General features: G+C 40.4%; 1 protein-coding gene across 4 annotated transcripts in view; it reads left to right on the plus strand.

Moving 5' to 3' along the window:
* The window catches only part of CDC16 (cell division cycle 16), a 37199-nt gene extending 16811 nt beyond the window's left edge, over window positions 1-20388 (plus strand). For 2 of the 4 annotated variants that reach the window (XM_059377754.1, XM_059377751.1), the window contains exons 13-19: window positions 1907-2059; window positions 3584-3647; window positions 6038-6099; window positions 7119-7254; window positions 8945-9035; window positions 12068-12533; window positions 19778-20388. In XM_059377754.1, coding sequence (XP_059233737.1) covers window positions 1907-2059; window positions 3584-3647; window positions 6038-6099; window positions 7119-7254; window positions 8945-9035; window positions 12068-12327 — 766 coding nt within the window. In that variant the 3' untranslated portion in view covers window positions 12328-12533; window positions 19778-20388. The remainder of the gene's footprint in view (window positions 1-1906; window positions 2060-3583; window positions 3648-6037; window positions 6100-7118; window positions 7255-8944; window positions 9036-12067; window positions 12534-19777) is intronic. The other 2 variants (XM_059377752.1, XM_059377753.1) reach the window with 2 other exon arrangements.
* Window positions 20389-20530: the final 142 nt, after the last annotated feature.

The following is a 20530-nucleotide window of genomic DNA, read 5'->3' on the forward strand; positions in this document are numbered from 1 at the left end:
AATATCTTTCTGCTCCTTACTGTTTCCTTTTGCTTTCTGGGGCAAATGCATCATCGTGCATATTTTGGTGTGCTTGGTGGTATCCCCCAGGTCTCTGAAGTTCTGTTCGTTTTTCTTCATCGTTTTATCTTTCTGTTCCTTAAATTGGGTAATCTTCAGTTGATCTGTTTTCATGTTCACTGGCTTTTCAGCTTTTTCAAACTGCTGCCAAGCCCTTCTAGTGATTTATTTTATTTTTCAACTCAAGATTTTCTGTTTATTTCTATTTTCATATTTAAAATAGGTTATTTAAATTGTTTGTCTAGTACATCCAACATCTGGTCTTTGTCTCAGACACTTTCTATTGACTGATTTCACCCCTCACCTCTGACGCTCAGATTGCTAATTGTTCTGTGTGTCTTTTGTACACGTCAGCTATTTTTCTAGAACAAACACCCCTCAGATTGTTGTAACCCCTTGGTTAACTTCCAGAGTTTTGAAAAAGTTTATTTTGATAATTAGGCAGTGTTCTTGTTTCTTTAATGGAGGAGAGTTTTTAAGAGGTCCTTACTTGGCCATTTTGGAAGTACTTTCTCCAGGTAAATCCTTTTGAAGAGTTCATGGGGCGCCTGAGTGGCTCAGAAGCCTCTGCCTTCAGCTCAGGTCATGATCTGAGGGTCCTGGGATCCAGCCCCGCATCAAGCTCTCTGCTCAGCGGGGAGCCTGCTTCCCTTTGTCTCTCTCTGACTGCCTCTCTGCATCCTTGTGAGCTCTTAAAAAAAAAAAAAATAAAAAGAAGGGAGTTGAGGGAAATTGGAAGGGGAGATGAACCATGAGAGACTACGGACTCTGAAAAACAGTTTGAGGGTTTTGAAGGGGTGGGAGGCAGGTGGTGGCCAGGTGTTGGGTATTATGGAGGGCACGTATTGCATGGAGCACTGGGTGTGGTGCATAAACAATGAATTCTGTTACACTGAAAAGAAATTAAAAAAAAAAGTTCTTCATGACTCTTCTGTAGGTGATACAGTCTTTATCTGAGTCATGATTCTTTTTTTTAAGATTTTATTTATTTATCTGACAGACAGAGATCGCAAGTAGGCAGAGAGGCAGGCAGAGAGAGAGGAGGAAGCAGGCTCCCTGCTGAGCGGAGAGCCCGATTCGGGGCTTGATCCTAAAGCAGAGGCTTTAACCCACTGAGCCACCCAGGCGCCCCGCTGAGTCATGATTCTTGATTAAAACCGGAGAACATACCATCCAGTTGGTTACTATTTATAGACTTTCTTAGACCCATCTTCAAAGAAATATTATTCTGTTCCTTTTAATGTAATTACTGGTCTGACAAGATGGAGATTCAGTTAAGGGATTGGTACTTAATCTGTGCCTAGAACTGTTGCAGAGGATGTGAAAATGGGGTATACACGACATACTTCTGAACTCCCTGGCATAGAACTGATAGGAATTGAGATAATAGGAATCCACGCAAGGGAGAGCCATTTAGGTTAGAAAGGCAGAAGCATTTAACAAAGAGGAGTGGAACTTGAACACGTCACAAAGGACACACAGTACCGAATCAGAAGAGGAGAGGAGGGAAGACAGTCCGGGCTAAGGGTCTGACCTTAGCATCATGGAAGAAAACAGGAAGCACACATGCCCTTCTGCTTCAGAGGGTTTTTGATTTTTTTGTTTTTACTGTAGAATGATGAAAAAGATGAATAGGTTGCTGATTGTAGAAGTAGTAGGTAAGCAGTAAAAAACCTGTTAGACCTTGATTAAATATCAATAAAGAAAGTGTTAGAAAAAAGTAAGCACCTTGTTTTTCGGCTGTGATTAAGTTATTTTGCAGACAGGATTTAAACTTGATAAATTAATTTCTGCCGAATTATAAAGTTTTAGGTGTTGAATATGTGAAATTTTCCATTATTTTTAGGTGTCATTTGCCAATGCTGTACATCGGATTAGAATATGGATTGACCAATAACTCAAAATTGGCTGAAAGATTCTTTGGCCAAGCCCTCAGCATTGCACCAGAAGACCCATTTGTTATGCATGAGGTTGGCGTGGTTGCATTTCAGAATGGAGAGTAAGTACCGAGAGGCCCCAAATCCTCCCTTTTTTCTTTTCCGTAAATGAAGTAAAACCTCAGTCACTATTTATTAGATTTTTGTTTATAAATACGTACCATTTTAGGAGATGGAGGCAGACAGTTTGAAAAAAAAGAAGAAAATACAAAGTGTTTTCTTGGATTTCTTTAAATTTGCTAACAGTTTGGTTCCTTTGGACACGGGCTGCACAGGCACATAGTTCCAAAACTGGACAGTTGTTGCCAGTGGTGAAGTGACCGTACCCCACAGGGTGGCTCGGAGGCATCCTGGAGCCCTTCTTCTCCTTGATTAGGAGCTGGACTCGTACATTTGAGGAAGATTTCTCACAGTTGTGAAACAAAACTGTTGTTGTTCATTTAGTTGGCAGTTAAACCAAAAAGTAAACTAATTAGAATGGCTCAGTCTGAGTTTCCTGGTCACTCGAGACATTACTGTATCCTTGGATATTTGTAGAATAATTCAGTGTCCTACTGTAAAGAGAAAAATATTTATAGTCCTTCGCACTAAATTATACATTAATTTAAAGACAGCGAATCAGTACTACTGTAGTGTTTTTTATGGTGTGTGTGTGTATCTTCTAAAAATTGGATGATCTAGTATATATGAAAGCAAGTTTGGAGCTGTTTTAATATAATATACAGTGATGATTTAATAGACAATCTATTGGTTTTGTAAGCCACAGTCAGCACTTTCCTGTTTGCAGACAGATGCACATTCCCAGACGACGCAGAGGTGACATTCTGCTTTCCTATTAGTGCTCTCATACTGTAAATGAGCGTTGTTTTTGTTTTTGTGTGTTTTTTTTAAAGATTTTATTTATTTGTTTGACAGACAGAGATCACAAGTAGGCAGAGAAGCAGGCAGGGAGAGAGGAGGAGGGCCTGATGCGGGGCTCAATCCCAGGACCCTGGGATCATGACCTGAGCTGAAGGCAGAGACTTTAACCCACTGAGCCACCCAGGCACCCGAGCGTTTTGGTTTTTTGCAGTCTATTTTGTGTCACATTTGTCACATTTTTTTGCTTTCTCTTGATGGTGTAACTGTTTAAAATGATCCCAAGCCTGGTATGTGCTGTTTGTGACCCTCCACACAACAGGGCTACAGATGATGAGTTCTGTTGCTGGCTGTGTTCAGTGTCAGTGCATCAGCATGTATGTTAGATAAGGTATCAGTCAACAGAAGCACATGGAAAACAGGTTATATGTTCAGTAGTTGACCATAGGTTTGTAGGAACTTGACCCTACATTCTGCCTGGAGCCATAGTTTAGTATTTGCTAAAAGTGTTCACTGTGACTTAATGGAATATAACTACCAAGAATAAAGAGAATTAACCGTATCTTCTAAAATCTGATGACCTGTGATGTTAATGCTATAAAATTAATCATGTATCTGATTTGAATTTGAATTTTAATAAACTATTTACAGAAATTCACCTCATTTTTCTTACTATGTGTATACTTGCTAATTCTGAATAATCTGCAAACTTTCCCCCTCTATTTTAGATGGAAAACAGCAGAAAAATGGTTTCTTGATGCTTTGGAAAAAATTAAAGCAATTGGAAATGAGGTATTCTATGTAATATCTGTTACTCTTAAATGTGTTTGCTGTTGAATGAGAACAATAATAAGGACAGTCTATCTTGCCCAAGACAATGGGCTAATACTTACCCTGGCAAATGGCTTGTTAATGTTGAGATTTCAGGCATTTATCTTGCTACATGGAATAAATTGGGTCTGTTTCTAATTGAGAGGCTAGGTGTCAATTGTTTGCTTCCTAAGAGACTGCAGTTTTGATATGTGGGAGTAATTAGAATATATTTGTTGATTATTTGATATGGGGAGTGTTGTGATCGTGGACACTGGTGGGCACTGTATCCTCTAACATACGATACCCTTCTCTGGAACTGAAGTTGCCCCCTCGTTGATTAATGTGTAGATGGACGGTGCTCAGTGCTGTAGGAGTAAGGCCGGGCATCCCTTTAGTCAGACCTATCATGGCTCTTTCTTCCCTTGTACTTAAAAATAGATTTAGATCTCTCAGCGTTTGAAATATTTAACTAGGTTTTACCATGTGAAAAATGTGTGCTTACGAACTAACTTTCCAGCTAGCTTGGATGTATAAACCTGGGTATTATTTTGAAATTAACAATTTTAGATACTGTCAGCTTCTGTAGGTAAGGGATTTGCATATTCCTACTCTTCTGGTTCTTGATTCTTCTCATTTACCTCTATTTTGTTTTATTCCTTGCTGACTACCATGTCCCATTTTTACCTTGTTCCTTTTGGGGCAGCCTTTTTTGTAGCCCACAATCTTCCTTGGCTGTTGCTTCCTCTACTGACAGACCCAGCTCCCTCTGGAGCCCTGCCAAGGGGCAGTCCACTTGTCCCCATACACATAGCTTTATCTGTTTTGGTCTTTTATTTGTCCCAGGAACTTAAAAACACGGTATTTCTGTATGTTGATACAGTATGTATATAATGAATGTGTTTCTGTTCATACGGGGTTGCCACATGTCACCCTGCCAGTCTTCAGAGTTGAATAGCTTAGAGCTTTGCTGCTCTAACTAGACCAGCTGCCTTAGCATCACCTGGAAGCTGACTAGAAGTGCACAATCCTAGATGCACTGAATCATAGTCTGCAGTTTAGGCAAAATCCCAAGATGATTCTCAGGCACAGAAAGCTTTAAGACACACTATCACAAACCACACTGAGAGTTGAAACTATATTTTTTGATGATCTGAGGGCACTGTGGAGTCTTACAGAAATTTATAGTAATGGGTTTAAGTACAAATGCACAATACTATGAAATTGATAAAATGCCCATTAAAAAGTGAAATGAAGATGGGGAAGTACTGTTGACTTTAGTTGTTAACTGTAGCAAAGGTCAGAGTAGCCATAGGGAAGCAGTGGTGCCTTAAGGATCATGAAGGGTGTTTTTTTGTTCCCATGGGCTCTGGCTTCTGGAGCCAGGCTTGGGGGCTGGAGATTGTGGCTCAGGTCTGTCGTCCTGTTAGCTTAGACTGATCGTGTGTCCACTGTATGCTAAGCTCTGAGCAAGGTGTTGGGAGCCAATAGGAAACTGGCGTGATAGTTCCTACCCTTAGACCTGTTGGGGATTGGAGATTAAATTGGCAGTAATTAAACAGTGCACAAAAACAGCTGTGATTGAGCAAATAACGGAACCCACCGGGGGCGGTTAACCCAGACTTGAGGGGCCAGGAAGGCCTCTTGGGTACGGCATCTTACTCCTCCGTCCTAGTGCAGGCGCAGACGGCAGCCAAATACAAGTGAGGAGAAGGTCATAGAAGGTTAGAGAACAGTATGTGCCGGCTTGGAGCGAATCCATTACAGCCTGGATTTTAAGTTCATAGAGTTTAAGTTCACAGGATTTACTTCAAGAAATGTGTCAAGAGGGTTAGGTGTTGATCATTAAGGACCTTGTACCTTATCCTGAGGTGGTGGGGCCCAGACAAGACTTGTTACATGGGGGCTGGTGTTACAGTGAGGCAGCTGATGAGCGAGTCTTTGGTGGTTCCTAGGGGTTAGGGATGATGAGGGCACCAGGCACGAGAGGCAGGCGCTCAGAAGGGCGTGAGGTTGGGGAGCTGGGCTGGCAGGGTAAGAGTTTAGTGGGCGGTGTACTGGATTTGCAGTGCTTGTGAGCCTTCTAAGTAGGAATATTTAGTAGGCAGATGGAAAGCTCTGAGCTGGAGATACAGAAGTTGAACTTCTTCATGGTGTGGCTCATTAACAAAGTTGTGTTAATAATAATAGTGTCCTCAGGAAGTCTCTCCTAATAGGAAAGAAAGATGGAGAATCCAATGAATACCTCCTTCATGCTGTGTAGGCACTGGGAAAGAGGGCGGCCTTCGTGGGTACGTGGGATGGTGCGGCTGAATGGGTCCATCTGAAAGGCGGCATTCCTGAGTCATGGGTTTGATGCTGCTGTGTTTCAGGTTACGGTTGACAAATGGGAACCTTTGTTGAACAACTTGGGGCACGTCTGCAGGAAGCTTAAGTAAGTAAAGTAGGACATTTTCAAAAATATTCTCTGTGACTGAAAGTTTACGTAATTTTGTGTAGCCTTCTCCATCCTTTTTTAAAAGATTTTTTATTTGTAATAATCTCTACACCCAGTGTGGGGCTCAAACTAGAACCCCAAGTTTGGGAGCTGCACGCTTCACTGACTGGGCCTGCCGAGTGCTCTTTTCCGTACTTTCATTTTGAGATCTTCCAACTGGGTCCTTTGCTGTTCAGATATAGCAAGCATCAAAATAATTATCTCTAGTGGTTTTTATTACTTCCTTATTTTTATATTCTGGTGATATAATTCTAGAAGTTTAAAGAATTATACTTTTATTTTCTTAGATTAAAATTTGGTATTCAAAATTAATTTGGAAGAATTAGGATAGTAGGGTTTAGTTAAAACCATGTCCATATTCTAACTCACTCATTTTCTGTAGGTATGAGTTTTATGGTGTGCTAAACAGCAGCCTTTGAGAAATAGATTTTTTTGGTTAAATAAGTTTGGGAAACTCTAGGCTACTCAAAATATAACAGGTTTTTCTGTTTCAGGATATCTTGGAGTCTTTACTATTCATTTTGAGCTGCAGCATTTCCCAAACTTTAGTGAACCTTTTTTTCACAAAAGATCTACAGGGCAGGTATTCCAGAGAGCTTTGGGAAATGCTGTCCCAAGTAACTTCTGTGGACCTTTGGTTCTTTTAACCGGTGGTGGTGTGGGGGGTTTGTCTTGCCATAGAGGAGGCCTTGCAGTGTCGTGGGGCTCCAGCTCCGGCCTGGGTCCCTGTGGGAGTGCCCTCAGCTGGAAGGTCTCTTTCAGGGAGGTGTCCAGGTAGACGGTGGTGGAACCATCCAGAACTGTTACTCTGATTTCCCAAAGTGTTTCTGATGTTTTTATATGGATGAGTGCTCATCTTAGACCTAGCAAGTCAGTGTTTTCACTGCGCCTACTCACTGTTCCTCTCTTTCTTCCCGCTCTTCCCACTCCCAACTCCCTCTCTCATCCTCTCGCAGAAAGTATGCCGAGGCCTTGGATTACCACCGTCAGGCACTGGTGTTAATTCCCCAGAATGCGTCCACCTATTCTGCCATAGGGTATATCCACAGTCTGATGGGCAACTTTGAAAATGCTGTTGACTATTTCCACACGGTATGTCTAGTTAACATTTACCACTCTTTTTAAAAAAGATCTTTTTTTTAAAAAAAGATCTTTTCTAGGCAGTGTTGGGGTATTTGTTTGTTTTCTGGGTAATGTTTATTTTGCCATTTAAAAATTCTTCAGGTGACCTTGTGCTTTCTTCTTTCCTTTGCAGAGAAAAGCATTGTGTGCATTTTGCAGTCTCATCAAATGAGAGGTCAATATGAGACTTGTCTTAAATGTACAATGAGACATACATGTATTTGTGATCTTTATTGGCCCCGTTTAAACAGAAAAAAAGAAGTTCCAGTCTCTCTTTTTAGGAGTTGTAATTAATGCCCTTAGGTCACTTTGGTCAGTGAACAAAACAATCTATGTTCATCACAAGGAAAGAATTTCTCCTAAATCCACATGCCATATTTTGCCAAATCTAAGACACCATTAATAAGCCAGTGGACTACACACATGCACACACACACTCAACACAGACACACACAAATAAACCTTGAAACTTTACATGATTCTTTTTCTTTTCTTTTCTTTCTTTTTTTTTTTTAGAGATTTTATTTATTTGACAGAGATCATAGGCAGGCAGAGGGGGAGAGGCTCCCCACTGAGCAGAGAGCCTGATGCAGGGCTCGATCCCAGGACCCTGGGATCATGACCTGAGCCGAAGGCAGAGGCTTAACCCACCTGAGCCACCCAGGTGCCCCTACATGATTTTTTCTTATCTCCCTGTTTTTTGGTACTTGGAAAAAGTGCTCTTTTTGGCCATACTGGGACATACAGATTTTCATCGGGGATCACTGTGGTTATCTACATAAAAAAGAAAATGTAAGTGAAATAGATATTATGGTACTCTATCAGACTTTGGTTCTTCAAAATCACTTGCGTACGACATTGCAGAGCAATGTGTCTGCTCTCGGTGCCGGTACGTAGACTCCGCTCTTGACTAGGTTTCTCCCAAACAAAGACATTGGCTCTGCAGGTCTTAGGCTGCCAGGAAGTGTCCACAACAATGGCAGTTCCCGTGTTTGAGAGTGTTCACGTCTCTATGGCTGCCAGGTCCCGCTGCTCACTGCCCCGTCGCAGGGCACTCGTTACGGCTGTGGGCGGCTGACAGCGGTATTAAGCAACGGCCAGCTGTTGGTTGTTTACGACTTCCCAGGTTCCGAAGGGTTACAATTTGAAAAAAATATATGGGTCTTAGAATCAATGAAATCATGGTATCTGGAGAGAAAGATAAAATAGGAGAAAACACACATAGGATCGGTTAAAATGTTCAGGTGAGATCAAGTCCTGTAAGTGCCACTCTGATAACCAGAATTCTGAGCTACTCAGAAGTGTGGACTAACAGCTTTTCCGGTTTGTGTGATCTTTCAAATGTGTGTGGAGATGGGATAATTTGCCTCTCTTATATAATTAACACAGAAGGCTTAGATGTCTCTATGTGGAGATACGGTTTTGAAAATCTTTCTGGACAAGTGGGATTTCAAACATAAAACAGAATGCTGTAATGACCCTCCACGTGGCCATCACCCAACCTCAGCAACATCAATTTGTGGCTGTTCTTGTAGCCCGCCCTTCCCCACTCCTTCTGATTCCCTGGAGTGTTTTGAATTGAGTCCTGCAGGAATATTTTTAAAAGAAAGAGAAGGAAATACATTTTCTTCTAATAACCATGCTGAATCTTTTCTGACAGGCCCTTGGTCTTAGGCGAGATGATACATTTTCTGTCACGATGCTTGGTCATTGCATTGAGATGTACATTGGTGATTCTGAAGCCTACATTGGTAAGATTATAATTACTTTGACTGACATTGTATTCCATTCTTTGGATTGTTGTGTATCTCTGTAAATCTCCTGTAAGGTTCTAAATTATCTTTCTAACCATTTAACTCGATCAAGAAACCCCATTTATTTTGTTGAAACAAGTCTGTGGGAATTAAGGACTTACTAAGTATTCATGCATTTTAAAATTGAGCACTTCGTAAATGCAAAATACTGTTATAGAGTATGTGTAAAGTGCTGTGATACAGGAGAATCAATTTAATTGATGGAAAAAATCTTAAAGACTTTTAGTTTCTAATAATTTCTAATTCCTAATAAATGAAAATCTCTGGCCTTAATTCTTCATAAATGGGGTTTATAGGCTATTAATAGCATATTAACTTGTATATTTCAGTGGGATATTAAGCTGGCTTACATTCACATTACAGTGCTCTGTAATTCTTTAAATAATTTTTTTGTAATAATAAGCAAGTCAAGATAAATCTGGATGGAAATGCTGTATTTGGGTACTTACTTAGTTACAAACTTTTTAAGGTAACGAGGGTATAGTGAGGTTAAACCTTGAGACCGAGACATAAAACCATGAGAGGAGAAAAGGGTTGATTAAATTAGCCTTCAATAAAACGAAGAACTTCTATTCATCGAAAAATCTATAAATCATTAAGAAAAAGTTCAGTTAAAAATGGGTCCATGTTGCACTATATATTTACTAGAATTTAAATAAAAATTTGAAAAGGAAAAAAAAAAGGTAAGCCTCTAGTGGGCAAAACACTTGAACAGGAGCTTTAGCAAAGAGGAGATCCACTGATATTGCAAATGGGTGGGCTCAGTGTCAGTATGCATCATGGAAGTGAGACTAAAACCACACTGGGATGTCACTGCGCACCTGCCACACTGGCTGCAGGTGGAGAACACCAGTAGTGCCGAGCGTCGGTGGTGACACGGAGTAGCCGATACTCTGGTGTATTGCTGCCTGTTAGTGTACTACACTTTGGAACACTGTTGAGCGTGTCTGCTACGGTTAAACGGGCCTGTTCAGTCCGTTATCTGTTGCTGCTTCACAGACTGCTCCAACCCACTAGGCCGTATTATTTCTCAGCGTTCTCTAGGTTGATTGGTGGCCCGTTTGCTGGTCTCATTCACAAATGGCAGCCGTGGTCAGCAGACACTTGACACTTGACAGACTGACAAGCCTAAGATGGACTCATGCATAGATGGGGACCTTAGCTGACATAGCCAGGTTGCCTATGGGTCTCTTATCTCAGGCTTCTTCATAGCATGGAGGTCTCAGGTTCTAAGGAAGAGAATTAAAGCCTCAAGACCTTGAAAGCTAGAAGTGTCACAAATCACTTCGATCACATTCTGTTCAGCACAAGTTCCAGGACTCAGTGCACGTCGTCCTGAGTGGGGGGCTGAAGAGGTGTGATTCTTTGGGGTGTTAGGGTGGTGATCTACCATGTTGCTCTTAGGGTGTAGGAATACTGCTTCCAGGTGTGTTCCCAGTGTTCAAGGGCCTCAGGAGGCCAGTGCTCACACACAGGATTCTTTCCAGCAGCTACGTTTGGAATTACACCAATTGGAAATAACTGAATGGCCGTGCATAGGAGAATGGAGAAGGAAATTGCGGCGAGCTCATGCAGTAGAGTACTACACACTTGAAAGGACTATTAAGTCGTCCTGTAACATAGATGAATCTCATTTTGACAAAAAGAATATACACTGATTCATACCATTTATGTGAAGATTAGTAATAAGCACAATAATCAGTGGCGATAGAAAAATTTGAGCAGTGATTACTTCTGACTTGGGAAGGGAAGGTATTCACTGGAAAGGGCACGGGGTGGTTTTCTGGGAGCTGGAAGTGTGATCTCTTTCGGGCTGGTGGTGGTTATGTGGGTATATGCATATATGAAGATTAGCCCAGTAATGCACACTTTTTAGTGTGTATGTTATAACTCGCTTCCTTAAAGCTAAAGCATAAAGTCTGAACACCCTAAGCTTAAAGCATCCTAAAGACCCTGGGTTAAAATCGCAGCTCTGCCACTCAGCCATGTGGCTTTGGGCAAGTCTGAGCCTCAGGTTCTTTTATTCAAAGAGGATTGTGAGGCTAAATGCAAAATTCCCATAAAGCTAGGGAGAGTAGAGTATTGAGTGAGAGACATTTTGCCTGTTCTCTTGAAGCTAATGGCCTTGCAGAGGACATTCCCGAGTATATCAGTCATCATGTACTATTTTTATTTTTTTTATTCAGGTGAAATTGTCATATTGCATATTAGTTTCAGGTGTATGACATAATGGTTCAGTATTTGTATATACTATGACATGATCACCTAAAGTGTGGTTAGCGTGCTTCACTGTGCACGCTAGATTAGAAAATGTTTTCTTTTCTTGAGAACTTCTAAAGTCTCTCTTAACAACTTTCAAATACACAGTACAGTATGAATAATCACCGTGCTGCACTATTTTTATTTTTAGAAGACTTGCATGTCGTCATCTGTCGAAACACCTACTATTGAAAGCTGTTAGTTTGAAAACTGTGTAATCTTACACAGTTCAAACATAAACATACTGTTTATGTCCGAAATGATTGACCTTTGTTGACCTTCTCTGTTGGAAGGCTCTTGTCCATTCGTCTTAAGATTTTGATGTATGGAGTGGGTTTTTCCTTTCACTGTGGTTCCTTTGTGCATAAGGCTTGAGACTGTAGTTGTGCCAGAATGCCGGCCAGCGGTTCTTGGTTTGTAGCAGGCGAGGGCAGGTGCCTGCTGGCTGGCTCCACTCCTGTGTGAGGGCTTTAGGGACAGGCATTGCTGAGCCACTGGGAGCTGAAACCACATGTACTTCTAAGCAAGCCCTCTTGAGAATCGAGGGAAAAGGAAGAGGAGAGTGATTGGCATATTTTTTTTCTTCTGAGCTAAATTCATCCTCTTAAAAGTACCATTCGACTAAATGATGGAGGTAGTGCTGTGTAACCATGGAAATGACAGATAAATGACAGAGTTTATTTTATTCTCCTTGTGTTGTTTCCTTCTAGGAGCAGACATTAAAGACAAGTTAAAATGTTATGACTTTGATGTGCATACAATGAAGACACTAAAAAACATTATTTCACCTCCGTGGGATTTCAGGGAATTTGAAGTAGAGAAACAGACTACAGAAGAAACAGGGCTTGCACCACTAGAAACCTCAAGGAAAACTCCAGATCCCAGACCTTCATTGGAAGAAACCTTCGAAATTGAAATGAATGAAAGTGACATGATGCTGGAGACCTCTATGTCAGACCACAGCACATGACGCAGACAGTTCTCAGCTCCCGTCCTGCGGGAGGTTAGGGTTTCTCACATCCTTGTGCCGTCTTCAGAATTACCCATTTTTTGGCACAAATACAGACTCCCCGCTCCATTTAGGAATGGAGACCTGCAGGAAGAGACCGCAGCAGACACCTTTGCAGCACATGTTTTCTGATCCTACAAAACAGTTCTGTGTAGAGAAATAAAGAGGTAAATTGCATATTATGTCTTTTTTTCCCTTTTTCAATCAGCTTTTCTTTTGGACTGATTTTAGGTTTATGAACAAAAGCTGCAGAGGTAGCAGAGAGAGCTCCCACAGACCCCTCACCGGGTTTCTCCCCATTCACATCTTAAGTGACCAAGGAACCTTGTCATAAAGAAGTGCATGCCGGTACACTACAAGTAACGTAACTGCAGGCTTTACTGGGATTTCACCGTTTTCCCATCAGTGTCCTCGTGCTGCCCCAACGCCCTGTTTAGGAGCCACACTGCACTTGGGCACCTCTCCGCTGTGACCGTGTCTCAGGCTTCTCTGGTCTTTCATGACCTAGATGGGTTTGAGGAGGACTGGTCGGCTGTTTTGTAGATTGTCCCTCGCTTTGAGTTTGTTTGATGTATTTCTCATATTGGACTAGAGTTCTTGGTTTGGGAAGAAAATACCACCGATGTGGATGACGTACTATTCTCATCAGGGGTACACAGTATCAACACAACTTACAACAGATGGTGTTAATCTCGATGGTGCCTACCAGGTTTTTCCACTGTGAGGTTACTGTTTTTCCCTAATGCATGCTTTAGAAGCAAGTCATGAAGTTCAGCCTATCCTCAATAGGACCAAGGGTTTTTTTGGGGGAGGGGGGGAGTTAGTTTGTTTTTAGAACCAAGGGATTTAAGCTCCACCTCTGGAAGGGTGAATATCTGCATATATTATTTGGAATTCTTCTGTAATGAAAATTTGTTTCTCCTATTTATTCAACCATTAGTGTGGACTTTCACTTTAGGTTCTAATCCTACACAGTATTATTTTAGGGCTTCAGTTTTTTCAGCATTGGCCATTGGGAGCTCCTTCAGCTTGGCTCCTCTGTCCCTGTGATTTACCCCCATCCGTTTTTTTGTTGTTTTGTTTTTTGTCTTTATTCTGGTAAAATAAGCATAACATGAACTAAGGACTTAAGGTAGTAATAATGCGTCATTATTGACACAAATAAACCAGTGCGAGGTATGGATACGGGTATGGGCGGGGAGTCCGTGGGAGCTTGTGCTTTCTGTTCCATTTTCCTGTAAATCTAAACTGCTCTAAGAAATTAAGTGTGCTAGTGTTGCTTATGGAGATGGATAGCCATCTTAACCATTTTTTAAAAATTAAAAAAAAAATTTTTATTTATTTGACAGAGAGATCACAAGTAGGCAGAGAAGCAGGCAGAGAGAGATGAGGAAGCAGGCTCCCTGCCAAGCAGGGAGCCCGATGCGGGGCTTGATCCCAGGACCCTATCATGACCTGAGCCAAAGGCCAGAGGCTTTAGCCCACTGAGCCACCCAGGCGCCCCCATCTTAACCATTTTTAACTGTACAGTTCGGTGGCATTTATTTCCATTTTTTTCTTCATCCCAAACAAATTTTGTACCTGTTAAGCATTAACTCCATATTCATCCTTCCTGCCAGCTCCTGATAACCTCAAATCTTTTTCTTTTTTTTAAAGATTTTATTTATTTGAGAGCAAGAGAGAATGAGCACAAGTGGGGTGAGGGCCAGAGGGAGAAGCAGACTCCCCACTGAGCACAGAGCCTGATGTGGGACTCAATCCCAGGGCTCTGGGATCATAACCTGAGCTGAAGGCAGAGGCTTAACCATGGAACCACCCAGGTGCCCCCTGATAACCTTTCATCTACTATGTGTCTGACTTTGCCTATCTAGACCAGTCCATATAAGTGGAATCTTACAGTATTTGTCCTTCTGTGTCGGACTTTACCTAGCATATTTTTAAGGTTCTTTTACGAGAACTTTGTTCTTTTTTATGGCCGAGTAATATTTCATAACATATACCACCTATATCACGTTCATCGTGGATGGACACCTGGGTTGTTTCCACCTTTCGACTATGTGAATAATATTGCTGTGAACAGGAGTGTATAAATATCTGAGCCCTGTTTTTGGTTCCTTTGAGTGTGTACCTAGGAGTGGAATTGTTGGCTCATGTGCTAATGTGGTGCCTAACTTTTTGAGGAACTGGCCAACTTTCTATAGAATTGCCCATTTTACATTCCCATGACCAGTGCATGAGGTTCCAGTTTCTCTGCATCCTTACCAGAGCTTTTTATTTCTTTTATTGTTACTATAATCATTCTAGTGGGTGGGAAGTAGTACCTCTTTTAGTTGATTTGTGTTTGCGTAATAACTGGTGATGTTAGCATCTTATCCTGTACTTATTGGCCATTTGTATGTCTTTGGAGAAATGTCTATTCAGATCTTGTGCCCACTTTTAAATTGGGGTGTTTATCTTTTTGTTGTTGAGCTCTTGGAGTCCTTTACCAGTTCTGGATACTCTCAGATACGTGATTTGCACGTATCTTTTTCCATTCTTTCCACTGTCTTTTCACTCTCTTGATAGTGTCCTTTGATACACAAATTTTTAATTTAATGAAGTTTAATTTCTCTCTTACTTTGTTTACTATGCTTTCGGTATTATATTAACAAAACTACTGCCAAATCCAAGGTTATGCAGATTTTCACTTAGGTTTTCCTCTAAGATTTTTATAATTTTAGTTCTTTTTTCTATTTTTTTAAAGATTTTATTTATTTATTTGACAGAGGGAGAGAGAGCACAAGTCGGCAGAGCAGCAAGGAGAGAGTGAGGGGGAAGCAGGCTCCCCACTGAGCAGGGAGCTCGATGTGGGACTCGATCCCAGCACCCTGAGATCATGACCTGAGCTGAAGGCAGACGTCTAACTATCTGAGGCATCCAGGCACCCTTCCAACTTTGTTCTTTTTCAGAATTGCTTTGGTGTTTTGTGGTTTCCTTCAGTTCCATATGCATTTACTTTTTTTTTTTCTTCCATTTCTATAAAAGAAAAAGATAAGCATTGGAATTGTCATGGAGATTTCATTGGATTTGTAGATCTTCTTAGTATCATGTAATCTAATCCAGGAACACAGGCTGTCTTTCCATTTCATTATGCCGTCTATAATTTCTTCCAGCAATGTTTTGTACTTTCATTGTGGAAGTCTTTCACATCTTTGGTTAAATTTATTCCCAAGTATTTTTTCTTTTGGATGCTATTGTAAATGGAATTGTGCTCTTAGTTTCCTTTTTGGATTGTTCATGCCTAGTGTATAGAAATACAACCAGTTCTTGGGTGTTGACTTTATATCCTGAATATGTTTATTAGTTTTTAACAGAGTTTTTGTGTGTGTTTACATACATGTATTTATTTAGAGTTTTCTACATAATAGGATCGTGTCATCTGCATGTAGAGATAGGTCTGCTTCTTTTTCCAAATTTGGATTCCCTTTATTTCTTATCCTTGCATAACTAACTGCTCTGGCTAGAATTCCACGATTATGTTGAACAGAAGTAACAGAAGCAGGCTCCTGTCCTACTCCTGATCTTAGGGGAAGATTTAGTCTTTTACCATTGAGAGAGGTGCTAATTGCAGGTTCTCACTGATGCCCTTCACAGTGCTGGAGAAGTTCCCTTCTATTCGTAGCCTATTAAACGCTTTGTTACTGCTTTTTATCAGGAACGGCTGCAGATTTTGTCAGATGCTTTTGTGTGTGTTTGTGTGTATGTGTGTGTGTGTGTGTGTGTGTGTGCGCACGCACGCGCGCGTCAGTTGTGATGGTGAGTTCTAGGATTTGGGGGCTGTTGAGGGAAAAACATGACCATAAAGTGGCAGTAGCCCATTTCATTTGGGCAGCTGTGTTTGAGCAGCTCTTTGCGGGCAGTGTGGTGGCAGCCAGACAGGAAGTCTCAGATTAGAGAAGTCTAAAGTGCAGTGGCAGTGTGGTCTCTCACAGTCCTGGTATTTACAGGTAGCAGATGCTGGGTGTAGATTTGCCTGGTATGCAAACCAAGCAGGCTCTAGATGGCTAAAGATATGCTTGTTTAAGCTATGTTTAAAACAATTGCACGTGTAAAAACTGGATTTGGTATCGTTGGGCTTCAGCTAACCGTCTCCGCCTGCTGTGAAGAAGTAAACAACACCGAGGTCGATATATGGGGGACATCGGATTCATTTCTATAACGTCATGGAGGTTTTCCCCTTCATTTTGTTATCGTGATATACTAGCCTGATTGATTTTTTTATGTTGAACCAGCCCTGAGATCCAGAGATAAATCCTAGTTGGTCATGTTGTATGGCCCTTCTAGTATAATGCTACATTCAGTTTAAATATTTTTTGTTAAATTTATATATACATTCGTAGAGGTATTTATTGGTCTGTAGTGCTTTTGGATCTTGTATTGGGGTAATGCTGACCTCATAAAATGAGGTAAGTAGTATTCTCTTCATTTTTTGGGGGGAAGTTTTTAAAAAATAATTGGTGTTGATTCTTTAAATTAAAGAAATTTGGTGGAATTTATGGGTAGAGCCATCTGGTGCTAGGCCTTTCTGTGTTGGGGGATTTTTGATTACTGATTCCGTCTCCTTATTTGTTACAGCTGTTTTCTTTTGAGTCAATTTAGGTAGTTTATGTATTTCTAAGAATTTGTTTCATCTCGGTTATTCAGTTTGTTGGTTCATGGTATCCTGTTATCTGTAACAATTTCTCTTCCTCCATTTTATGATTTTAGTAATAGGAGTTTTTTTTTTTTCTCCTCAGTCCATCTGGCTAAAGTTTCAGCAATTTTGTAGATTGTTTCAAGGAGTCAGCTTTTGTACTTACTAACTTTCTCTATTTTCCTAGTTTGTATTTCATTTCCACTTGAATATTTATTTCCTTCCTTGTGCTAGCTTTGAGTTTAGTTTGCTATTCTTTTTCTGGTTCCTTAAGGTGTAGAGTTTTATTATTGAATGAAGATTATTTTTTTTTTAAGAAAAAAATCCCAGGGTCCTGGGATCGAGCCCCACGTCGGACTCTCTGTTGCGCGGGGAGCCTGCTTCCTCCCCTCTCTCTCTCTCTGCCTGCCTCTCTTCCTGCTTGTGATTTCTCTCTCTCTGTCAAATAAATAAGATCTTTAAAAAAAAAAAAAAGAAGATAAACATTTAGAGCTATAAATTTCTCTCTGAGCACTGTTTTTGCTGCCTTCCATGTTATATTGTATTTTTGTTTTCATTTGTGTTTAGGTATTTTCCAGTTTTCCTTGTGATTTCTTTTTTGATCCGTTGGCTGTTTAATTTCCCACATATTTGTGAGTTTTTTGGTGACCCCTCTCTTATGAATTTCCAGTTTTGTTCCATTGTAATGGGAAAGGATACTTTGTGTAAGTTCAGTCTTTCTAAGCATATTAAGACTTTTCTTATGGCCTAATTTATTGTCCTTCCTGGAGAACATACAGTGTTCACTGGAGAAGATTGTGTATTCTGCTTTTATTGGGTGGTGTGGTTTGGTTTATAGTACTTTTCAAGTCTTCTGTTTCCTTCTTGATCTTCTGCCTCCTTACTCTGTTACTGAAATGGAGTGTTGAAGTCTGAAATTGTTGAGAGTAGAACTGTGTCTTTCTCCCTTCCATTGTGCCAATTTTGGCTTCATGTATTTTGGGGCTCTCTTACTGGATGCATTTTTGTTGTACTTTCAGCTTCTTGATGGATCGACCTTTTTATCAGTATATAAGGTCCTTTTCATCTCTTAAAACAGTTTTGCCAGCCCAGCTCTCTCCGTTAATATTTACATGGGAAATTTTTTTCATCCTTTTATCCTCACCCTTTTGTGTCTTTGTATCTAAGCAAGTCTCCTACAGACAGCATACAAATGGATCATATTTATAAAATCTATTTGGGGGTTTAATTGGAGAGTTTGATCATTACATTTGAAGTTGTTGCTGATAAGGAACTGAGCTGCCACGCAGCTGTTTTTGATGTGTGTTGTGTATTTCTGGTTCCTCAGTTCCTCTTTCTTTGTCTTATTTTATAGTTGTTTTTTTTTTTTTATGTATTCTGTGCATTTCTGTATTTTTTCATGGCTACCTTGGGGATTACGTTTTCTATCTTAAATTTATAACCACCTCGTTTGAGTAATCCCAATTTAGTGTTAATAGCATCCACACACTGCTGCTATGCGCCCTGCTTTCCCCCTTTCTTAATAGTGCTATTGTCACAGGTTACATCTTTATTCATTGTTCCAGTTAACATTGATTTATGATTTTTGCTTTATTCATTTGCCTTTTAAATCATACAGGAAAAAAAGAATTACCAACCAAGAATACATTAATACTGGCTTTTGTATTTACCTGTGTAGTTTTCATTACCTTGTTCTTAATTTCCTGATAGGATTTCAAATTCTTGTTTAACATTCTTTCATTTCAGCCTGAAGGGCTCCCTTTAGCTTTTTCTGAAGGGCACTTTTACTTGTCTACCAGTGATAAACTCCCTTAACTTCTGTTTATTGGGGATGTCTCAATTTCTCCTTCTTTCTTGAACACTTTTGCCAGATACGAAGTTTTTGGTTGACAGTGTTTCTCATTCATCTAATATGTCATCCAATAGAGATAGGATTGTATGGTTCATTTGTCAAGATCTTGCAAGCCCTCATTCTGACTTCAGCATCTACAGTATCTATTTTTCAATGGATTCTGAGACATTTACTCAGAGCATGATTAACAAAGTATTGTACAGAAATGAATTTTCTGGGGTGCTTCAGTGGCTTAGTTGGTTGGTTAAGCAACCAACTCTTGATCTCAATTCAGGTCTTGACCTCAGGGTCATGAGTTCAAACCCCATATAGGGCTCCATGCTGGGAGTGGAGCCCACTTAAATTTTTTTTTCCTGGCATCTGTAATGTTCCCTTAAGCACCACAACTTTTATCTTCACCTAAAATGTATTCTGTATACATCTAACTTAAGCCAAGGCAGAAAGATAATGGCTTGTGTCCTTGAGATTTCGAATTGCTGACTCCAGGAGGTCTTTCAGTAAGGCTTTGTACATTTGACGAGTCGGAATGCAGCTGTTAATGATTCTGGAGCCCAGCATCCAGGCTGTTCTGTTTCAGCTTACCACAGTGAATGTCGGTTTAATGCAGTGATAATGCACTTGCACTTTAGACTCAAATGCGGAGGTTTTGAGTTTTCATCTTTATTTAATGACTTTTTGGTTTCTTTGTCAGAGATCACATGTGCTTATTGTTAGGCTTCTCCTCTTTAACTAGGGCTAGAACATCAAATGAATTTAAAATAGTAATTTTTAAAATAGATAAAAATTAAGGTATTTATTAATACTGTTTTCACATTTATTTTGCCTTCCAGACCAAAATATTTCTTTGTGTAATTTCTTCACTGATCATGTGGTATGATTTTTTTTAGGTGTCTGAAAAACCACAGTCCTGATAAAGGAGCCATTACCATATTGTCAGTGCTTTAAGAAATAAAAGGCAGGAGCCAAGCTGTTTTTCAGATCAGCAGTTAATGCCAATGTTTAGGCTTCAGAGAGTGTCAGAGAAAGGTAATGTGTAGTCGTACTGTCCCGTAGTTTTTCATTACTGTCCAATTTTGTACTCTTACAATGGCAGCTTCCTAAACAGGCATCCTTCTTGCCAACGTCAACGTGACTGTGCTGCTGCTTCCAGAGCAATATGGTACCCACTGCCCTACCAGTTCGATGTGCTCCCGAGGAAAATGTGACCAGCATTTACTCCAGGACCACATTCACGTGTGGCAGAGTTAACCTGCTTTATTCGTTCACTTTATTCTCCTGACATTTGGAGATTTTTTGGCTTTATTTTGTCTGTTGTTCTAAGTGTATGTGAAACGTTTTAACAGGCTTGGCGATGACGTCTAGGAAGCCAGATTTTGTGATGTACTTATTTCTTACATAAAATCTTAAGCTACCGTACAAGTATATTTCATTCACTAGGTCTTGACATTTGTATTAGTTTTAATTTTCAGAATAATTTCTTCAAACCGGAATTCTCAAATTCTGTGATTTTTTGAAAGCATTTCTTAGAACCTTGTTAATGAGGGGCAGCTGGGTGGCCCAGTCCGTCGGACGTCTGCCTTCGGCGGGGATCTTGATCTTGGGGTCCTGGGATCGGGTCCCCGCTCCCCCGCCTTGTTGGT

Source organism: Mustela nigripes, chromosome 15, assembly GCF_022355385.1.
Source record: "Mustela nigripes isolate SB6536 chromosome 15, MUSNIG.SB6536, whole genome shotgun sequence".
Taxonomy (NCBI): domain Eukaryota; kingdom Metazoa; phylum Chordata; class Mammalia; order Carnivora; family Mustelidae; genus Mustela; species Mustela nigripes.